The sequence below is a fragment of the Python bivittatus genome, unplaced genomic scaffold, assembly GCF_059951505.1.
Source record: "Python bivittatus isolate LINGU-HERP-01145 unplaced genomic scaffold, Pbiv_v1 ctg000080_np1212, whole genome shotgun sequence".
In the NCBI taxonomy this organism is placed as follows: Eukaryota; Metazoa; Chordata; class Lepidosauria; order Squamata; family Pythonidae; genus Python; species Python bivittatus.
In genome coordinates, this window is record NW_028277035.1 from 85,081,674 (window position 1) to 85,091,550 (window position 9,877).

The 9,877-nt window shown below is 39.4% G+C and overlaps 1 protein-coding gene across 1 annotated transcript in view; it reads right to left on the minus strand.

The window, feature by feature from the left end:
• The window catches only part of PRKAR2A (protein kinase cAMP-dependent type II regulatory subunit alpha), a 94,317-nt gene extending 84,467 nt beyond the window's left edge, over positions 1-9,850 (minus strand). Inside the window, exon 1 of the mRNA XM_007437004.4 lies at positions 9,395-9,850. Within this exon, the coding sequence (XP_007437066.1) occupies positions 9,395-9,659 (265 nt within the window). The 5' untranslated portion in view covers positions 9,660-9,850. The remainder of the gene's footprint in view (positions 1-9,394) is intronic.
• Between the last annotated feature and the right edge of the window lie 27 nt (positions 9,851-9,877).

Genomic DNA, 9,877 nt, shown 5'->3' on the forward strand with positions numbered 1-9,877 from the left:
GTACAGATTATAAAAATACATCTGAATCAATCCAGTGTATTGTAGTGAGAAGCTATATTTAAATTATTGCTCAAGCATGGAAGTCTATGGGCCACCTTTTGTACAGTAAAAAATATAAGCCAAAGCATCAGTATAATAAAATAACCAGGGATAAATTATGTCAGCCAGCTAAAAGGTACAAATTTGAATTCAAAATGAAAGAGATTTTGGAGTATATCTTACCGTATATTTAAGAAACCACACAACTCTGTGATATTTGCTGCAGCAGATTACTCAGAAGCCAGAGTTGTATCAATGTTAAATTATGATTTTAGGTTAACATTAAGTAGTGTGTGAGATCTACAGCCTGTTTGAAATCTCTAGTATAGGAAAGTTCATAACCTTCCTTGGTAATTGGTTCCATTATTTAACTGCTATCACCATTACTAAGATTTTTTTTTTAATCCAGTCAGTCGGCCTTCCTGTAATTTAACAATATTATTCTGTGTTCTGCATGCTGGAACTATAGAAAATAGGTCTTGTCTACCTTCACTGTAATGCTCCTTCAAGTGTTTGAAAAGTGCTATCATATTCCCCCTCAGTTGTCTTTTCAAGGCTAACATACGGGTGGTGCTCATTTAACAACCAGTCATTCAGCAACTGTTTGAACTTATGACGGCACTGAATGAGTGATGGTTACAACCAGTCCTCATACTTACAGTCCTCACAGTGTCCCCACAGCCAGCATTTGTGACCTTCTTTGCTGGCTTCCTACAAGCAAAGTCAATGGGGAAGCTGGCAAGAGGTCACAAATGGCGACCACATGACATCCTTGCTTAACAATCCATGGTGATTCACATAATGATGGCAAGCAGGAGTGCCGGAATTTCCATCACACTTTATGACCAAGTCACTTACAATGGACATTTCAGTCCCAATTGCCGTTAAGTGAGGGTGACCTGTATAGTATGCATGTGAGAATAAATGGAATGTTCAGCAAATGTTTCAACACTGGGAATGAAATCTTTACATGAGACCACTTGGAGAAATCATCTGTTGATGCAGGTTGAGGTTTCATCAATATGTTGGTAACAGATAATTATGTATCTCCAGCCCGGGCCAAAGAGAATAAATGGTTGAAGTTCTGTCCCTGTAAGGTTCTAATTTAGGATAAAAAGACTTAGACCCAATCTCAGCAAAATGGAGTGGCTGTGGAAGCCAACAGATTCCAGCAGAATTTCATATTTGGCTCTGGACAGGGTTGTGCTTCCCCATGCAGAGTTGGTTCATTGTTTGGGAGTCCTCTTCGGATCAACCCTCCTGCTTAAACAGCAGATGAAGGATGTGGGCAAGAGGGTCACTCCACAGTTTTATCATTCCTGGATTGGGAGATTCTGTTTGATGGTCATTTGTGTCTCTGCCATCTAAATGCTTGGACTATTGCAATTTGCTCTTTATGGGGCTGTCCTCAAAAGATGATTTAGAAGTTTCAGCTGGTCCAGAATGCAGTGGCCTGAGTAATAATGGGCATAACTTGCTTTTCCCATGTGACATCTTTATTTCAGGAGCTGCAATGGTTGTCAATAGGGTTCTGGGTACAATTCAAGATGCTGATGTCACCTCTAAATCCCTTTATGGCTTAGGACCTGGGTGTCTTTGGGACTGCCTTCTCTGGGAAGAATCTCCCATTCTAATGAGATCTATCAGGGAAGACTTACTACAGGTCCTTGAACTCCAGGAAATAAATAAAATGTGCAATGTCCCCTTTGTTGTTTAATGTATTTATGGATAAACATATAAGGAATGCCTGTGGTGATGATAGTTGTGTTATCTGGGGACATGAATGCACACGTTCTTCTGTATGCAGATGATACTGTGCTGGTTGAGAACCCAAACATTTTATAGAAAATTTTAAGAGTATATAATGTAATGAGAAATATGGATATGAAAATTAATGTATCAAAGTTGAAACATCAATTTAACTAAAGTGGGGAAGTGAGTGAGTCTATTAAACCCAGGACATTCATAAAACAATGGATAGGATTTTGCACATCGTATGTTATAGATTTTACACATATGTAAAATGTGTATGAGATTTTACACATGCATAAAATGGCATCATGCATGTGCAAAATGGCAAATGGATTTTGTCCACTGAATCCCAAGTCTGCTAAACTAAGGTCCACTAAACTAAGGGTTTTCTTTAGTTGTCTTTGACAGAAAAAATGGAAGGCAAGTAGATGAATTTATAAACCTTCATAGAATGTTTATCAAAGCTGGAAAAACAGAGAAATTTTAAGATGTGCAAAAGCTGATAGAAATATGGTGAGTAGTATGCGATCTGTTGTGTGGAATGAACATTTGCCGAAAGGAAATTTAGGCTATTTTATGAGGCTTCTACAGTATATTCAAAGAAGCTAGATCTTTGATGCATAAAGAAAACATACTTTCACTGGAATGCTGGAAACAATGTTAGGCAATAGGCAATAAAACATTATATGACCCTGAAACTGCCAAACTTGCCTAAAGGTAAAAATTTTCTGGCTTAAAGAAGCAAAAACAGCTGTATATAAGAACAGGCTTCTATCCACTTTGGCATATGGAAATTAAGTTGGATATGTCAAGAGAAACACAAAACTATAGGTAGTCCTTGACTTACAACCATTAGTTCAGCAACCATTCAAAGTTATGACGGTGCTGAAAAAAGTGATGTATGACTGGTCCTCGCACTTAGGACTGTCACAGCATCCCCACGGTCACTTGATCATGATTTGGGTACTTGGCAACTGTCACACACTTTCAACAGTTGAAGCATCGCCATTTGTGACCTTCCCAACTGGCTTCCAACAAGCAAAGTCAATGGGGAAGCTGGCAGGGAAGGTAGCAAATAGCGGTCACATGATGTCTCATTTAACAACTGCAGTGATTCACTTAATGGCCACAGCAAACAAGGTTGTAAAACTGGGTGCAGTCACATGATACCTCACTTAACAACTACATCACTTTACAAATTTTCCAGTCCCTATTGTGGTCATAAGTTGAGGACTACCTGTAAGTCGAATGTAAAAGTGATGAGGTCCTTAAGTGTGTATTTGTGGTAAAACAGGAATGGGTTAAGTATGAATGGGTGATTTATGAATGTGGATTAGCATGAAAGAAGTACATTGAGGCAATCTGGTCATATATAGGATATGGACATGAATTAGAATCGAATTAGAATTAGAACCAAATCACAAAAGAAATATATGAAGAATGAATGTGTCCAGACTAGATCTAGACTTTACTGCCACAAATAAAATCTAATTAAGAGATAAAACATGCTAGCAAGTGAAACTTTAATAGTTTTGCCTACAGTTTGTGGAAGACAGAAGAGTAAAGACAACAAAGCAGCCCCAAAGACATAGGCCGGAATATAACCATAATTCTATTTAGGCTGGAGAAAGGCCAAGACTTGTGGAGGCTAAATCAATGGCAAAGAAACAAATTAGGGACATTGTCTGAATGATCTCACCAGTGTTCCTGAATTTTATCACCAAATGTTAGACTGCTGCAAGCCCTCTACTGCAGGGTATTTATGCAATCAAGATAGATTAAAATGGGCTATGGAAAAAGCCCATCTATATTTATTCAAGGTAAATATAGATGGACTTTTTCCACAGCCCATTTTAATGCTCTTCCTTCCACAGTATTGGTGGGTAGATTGCATGAGACTCCCTATTCTCAGAAACTTTGCCCTTGTGGCTCTAGGGGGGCAGAAACTCTTGCTGATGTCCTTCATATAACATTCTGATATGCACTTTGCTTTCCCCAGTTATTTCCAAATAAGATGATCATACGAATAAATTTTATGCTCTTTACTCACATTCTAGGTTGCCAAATACCTTTACCAAGCCATACAGCTGCACAAAAATTTGACTTAGATACGTTGTTCTATTGTGTTTCTCTCTCTCTCTCTCTCTCTCTCTCTCAATGGGTTTGCTGTAGCAATGTACTTCCTTTTTCTTATTTGTAATGCTGGTCAAACATTGTAATAAAGAAATCTCAATTTCAATTATATAGGCTGGCTTTCCACACTACACTAGGCTGTTGTTTGTCAAGCAGATCACTGTGGCTGAGTTCACATATTGAGCTAAGCTAAAATCCATAAGCAACAGTGCTAGAACCACATTCCCTTCAGCTAAAATCCCCATATTCTACCACACTGATTTACAAAGGAATTGAATACTGAAAAAACATCTCTCAAGTGAAAGGTTTTTGCTTTAATCTATTCTGAATCTCATTCCCATCTTCACCAAATAAACTAAGCTAAAACATCAGAACTGATGAATTTTGATAGCCAATATTTCTATTCCCCTCTATGGGGTCCCTGTAGATGGAACCCCATTAGAGGCAAGACTTTCAGTAGGTCCTGTCTCCTAGATCTTACATGTTGACCAGATTCACTTTGGGATAGGTGACTTTGGACACAGCCAGGCCCTGAGGCATGCAGAGTTTTCAAGGTAAAAACCAACACCTATAATTACATCTAGAAACTGATCACCAATGCAACTTCCAGAGTAGTGTTATATAGGCATATCTTGAAGTGCCCAACAGTACCTGGATTATCACATGTTGAACCTGTTTAATCTTCAAAGGTAGCTACATGTAGAATGAACTGTAGTACAGTAGTCCAATTGTGACCTCTTGGATTTCCAAAATCTCCCGGTGCAGGAAAGGTAACACTATGCAAATATGCAAAGGTTCTCCTTGCCACAGCCTCCATCTGCTGCTCAAACAGAAGCTGCAAGTCCAAGAGAACCCTCAAGTTGCAAGCCAGATGTGTCTAAAAGGGTGTGAATCTGCCCAGAAATAAAGGCTGTACTTTTCTTGAGTCAGAGGGTCTCCATATCCACAGCCACTCTGTGTTGCTAAGATTGATGTGCTGTTAAGTTTGTTTCTCCCCATCCAGACCCTAACAACCCCCAGCTAAGTCACTGAGTCACTGTCTATACTGTATCATTTGTCAAGAGACAGAGATGTACAACTGGGTATCATTCATTTATTAATGATACTTCATCCTATGCCAATGTATGACCACATCCAGGAGCTGCATATTAAAGAGCAGGGTTGCATTTCTATTACTTCCTCCCTCTATCTGCTTTCTCCAGTATGTTCCCAAGGAACATGCAGTACCCCAGGAATACATTTTGGGCAGAGCAGACGCCAAGAACAGGAAAGGAACCCAATTTCATGAGATTAACCCCACTGCATTCTAGAGTTAATGTTTGTTCAAATTTCTTAATCTATGAAAAGGTAAGGAAAATTACAGTAGAGTCAGGCAAAACTGAGGAACTTAGGCTAATTGGACACATTTTAAACCTGAAATAAGAGATGATACTCTGGATATCCTTATAATTTATCACATTATCCAAGGAGATTTTCTCTAACTGGCATCTAATAAACTAAATTAGTGACACCAAATTTGACAACATTAAGTGAAATTCTTGGTTTATGTGACTGGCAACCCTCTATCTCTGTAAACAAACCTTTTCTTGTAAGAGAAAATTTACTTTTTTTGCTGACACTGTATTATGCACACAATAACATTTGAAAGCTTTACTATATTTCTATATATATTGCTACATTACAGTACTGTATAACATCACTTGAGTTTTAGACAAAGAACCAGCAATGGTGATTTTGTACTTCTTCATGAAATCTTGGAAGCTTTGCAGATATTAAATAAATCTAGGTCTACCATAATTTCACCCAACTGTCAACTGGATATCTTATCTAATACATTTAAGAAGCATGTAAGCTTACTATTTATATAAGAATTTATCACATCATCCAAATTTCCAAAGCAGTTTAAAGTTTTAACACATTTAGCATAGGAATGGATGGATAAGCTAGGTAACAAAAATTACTCAAAGCATCAACTTTGTAATAAAATAATTGAGTACCCTAACAAACCTTGACTATGTCAAAGTAAGCTAACCAACTATAAAACTGCTAGTGCAGTTACAAAAGTCTTTTAACCCACAATAACAAGGATACAATCATAACATAAATATGGCAGGGAGCTCCAGCAAAGTCAATAACATTTAATTCTACTTCTGGGAGAAGAAATATAATTGCCGCTCTAGAAATTATTTATCGCTACAATAAAAAAATTAAAATGCATCTACTTAGAATGCCATATGAATATATTCTTTGAAGGATAAATAAACAGGGACATATTATATTGGAAACACAGGTGAACAAAGAAACGAAGGAACACAGGTGAAAAAGAAGAGCACGCAGACAGGAACACCACATTTTTACTATGGCCTTCGATTCTTTAAAAAAAATTATTTTTTAAAAAAGTAGAGGTTTATGGCTCTTACACCACAGAAACCAGAGTGACAATACCTTATTTCATAACTTGATTGTACATACTCCTTATACCCAAAAAACACTGAATAGAATGTGATAAATAATTTTACTTTCAGCTCTGAAATCTCAGCCTTGTTTTGCCCTCAATGTAATGGCTGCTTAAAAAAAAATTGAATAGCATCTGCCAAGAGATTTGAGACAGACTTCTGAGAGCCCTTAAAAACAAGTCATGTTCTCTGGCTTTTGGGCTATCTTCTACCATGCTTGACAAAATATACTGAATCCTAAAGAAAGTGAAAGTAGACTAAACATTACTCAGAATTTATCATGTACTAAAGATAACCAAGATTACAGTACTGCTTTTGCCAATAATGATCTGAAGGACTACCTTATCTTTTCGACACTAGGACTGTAGTACAACCAATCTCTGGATAAATTAAATGATTATGCTTTCCAATCAAATGTCCTTCAGAATTACAGCTTATTTTATTTTCCTAATGTACATTTGTGCCCCTCTGAATGTTACTTGTCTCCAATTTCCCGCATAAAAAATGGTTAAAGATTACAAAAACTGTAGTTCACCAATGTCTGTATCCCACCTGATTCAGCTTCTTATCATAAAGGAGTTATAGTCCAGTCTAGCCAGCTACTGCTCTTTTCCCGTATTTGTTTTAGCCTTCTTTTCAATAATCCATGTAATCACTAAGACTTGTGCTCAATTCAAGAGAGAACTTACCGGTATTACAGTATAGCAAACATGGTAGGGTATATTAACCACTTTTACTCTTGTACTGTGACATTTAATATAGAAACATGATTTTCCCAGTTATTTCAATGAGTTTGCACAAAAAGCTAAGCTATGTCAAATCAAAACAGAACAGTGAATCTTGTTAAAATGCCTTGACAATCAAGTAGATTCTGCATAATCACCATTATTTCAGTATCTTATCCCAAGGATTTTTTTTTTCAAAATTGTTCTATTTCAATTACTCTTCCTTCCAAACAAGTATGTTCTGAATCACTGCCTTAACATGGTTAACAGACAGAATTTTTTAATTACTGTACACCAACTGCTGCTGTTTACACTATCAGTCTGTACACTGAAGCATCAAAGAAATTTACCATTTTACTCCAACCATTCTATGTAGCTATTTTAACAGTTACTAGGAGCTGTGTATTTTTGTTTTCTTTTCCAAGTCGGACTTTCCTAAACAAATTAAAACTGAGACAGGCTCTATGAATGCATTTGCTTTCCCTGCAATATCTAATTTAATGAGCAGAACTCTTCAAAAGCCCACAGCAAAGCTTCATTTTACCATAAGACACAAAGTATCTAGGAAATCATCATGATTTTATCCCCCATCATCTTTACTGGCATATGAAGCTAATTAATGACTAGGGTTCTAACTTATTATTACTAATATGTAACTAATCTAGCTGAACTTAGCGGGCCTTACCTCTCAATCAATGGCTACAAGATTAGGCAGTAACTATTCTATCACTAAAGTTTTCAAACAGCACCTTCATTTTTGACACTTACAAAAATAGACTGTTGTGTCTGTCAACATTGATACCACCTAATTCTCCTGATATTTCCAAAATGTTAACTTCTAACTCCTGATAGATCATGGAATCCTGATAGATCATGGTATATTCTCCTCAACTTTCTTGTCCCTGTACTCAAGTTAGAATATTTTTAAATGCTTGCTTTAATTGTGGATTAGCTACTTACACCATATTCCAATTATGACATAATTAATCCATACTTTGGCAAGCTCCTTTGGACAATCTTGAACATAAATAATTCAATTTTTCCCCTGAACCAAGAATTAATATGCAAATAGCTATTGAGTTTTGAAATATTTATTGGGTTTTAAAAATGTTTCGCATTGCTTACCATTAAGCATAAAATGTGTTGTAAATAAAAAAAACGAGACAATACATGAAACTTCCTTCTCTAAATATTTTTAAAAAGGAGGACTGAAAGAAAAAGATTGGATAAAATGTAGAAAAGCTGTGTGAAAGGAAAAATGTTCTAGAATATGGACAGATTTTTTAAAATCTAAAGTGAAGAATCTCCAAGAAATTCCTTTACAACAATACAAAGCAAAGGGTTGGGGGATCATCCAAGGTAAGATCTCCAATCCTTCCCTCCTTCCTACATATTATTTTTTTAAAAAACACTACTCATAAACTGTTGTGCTCCAAACCTTACAGGCTCTCTTTATTCTTTCTCAATGCAGCTCACTGCCCCCCAAAAAAGTGGAGATTGAAAAGGCTGTCCCTACTCCTCAAATCACAACAGTAAAATTATGCTCCTTCATGCCACTCCCCTATCCTTCTCTTTAATCAAGAAACAAGGAATTCCTTAAAAGCTTTTTCTTTTCCGGCTGGCCCTCTTTTTATTCATTTTCCTCCTCTATTTAAAAAAAAAAGAAGACATTCATTCAAAATTCATCCACCACGCTCAGACGCATTTAAATGAGACAGGAGTGTAAGTAAAATCTGAAAGTATCAGGCTTTTTTTTCCAAGGCCATCTCCATGTCACAAACCGATGAGGGGAGCAAAAAGGCACAAGATAAGGATCTGTATTTCATACGCAAGGTCACACCTCCTTTCCCGCATTCAAACGACACCCCCCCCCCGTACCCACACACACCGTTTTCTGACATTGATATACTAATGGTGATTAATCTGGTAAATTTATACCCTGCCTCCCACCGTTCACTTGAAGGCGGGAGGGAGGATTTTGCTCAGCGGGGAGCCCAGTACAAGAACAAGCCTCTCTTCGCCGCTCTCCACATTCGCACGACATGTCGGAAGCGCAACCGGCGGGCGCTGACTCGCCGGGGCTCCATCCCGCCGGAGAGCTGCTGGGCCGGCGGAGGGCGCGAGCAGAAGCAGGTCCTCCGCCCGCGAGGATCTTCGCCTCCTCTCCGAGAGGGGAGGAAAAGGGGGAGAAAGGGCATCTGGTTGCGCAGGCCAGAGGCAGCGCGCGGCGAGACCCCCTCCGGCCGCCCTCCGCCAGGCCCGGCCCGGCCCCTCCTGGCTGCAACTCACGCTCGAAGTCGGAATCCGATTCCTCCTCGGCAGACTCCCTCCGCGGCTCCTCGCCATTTGACTCGGTCTGCATAGGCTCCCCATCGAAGTTGACTCCTTTGCCCCTGGCGGCCGCCCCCTCGCGCAGCTGCTGGTCGCGGGAATCCCTCAGACGACTGAAGTATTCGGCGGCGAAGTCCAGGAGATCCGGCGGCCGGTGCCGCAACACCTCCACGGTATAGCCCTGCAGCAGCTCCGTCAAACCCGGCGGGATCTCGATGCTCATTTTGCTGCCGCGGCTAGCTGACGAATTCACCGACGGAACCGACTCGCCCAACTGCCGGCCGCCGCCCCCTCGGCTTCCGAAACGGGCCCGGCGCCGGGGCCTCCCACCGCGGCTCAGTCCCCTTCGAGCCCTCCTCCGCCAAGGGAGCCGCGCTCGCGCCGCCGCCGTCTGACACGCGAGAAAGAAAAGGATTGAGGGGGAGGGGCCGGGACGGAAGC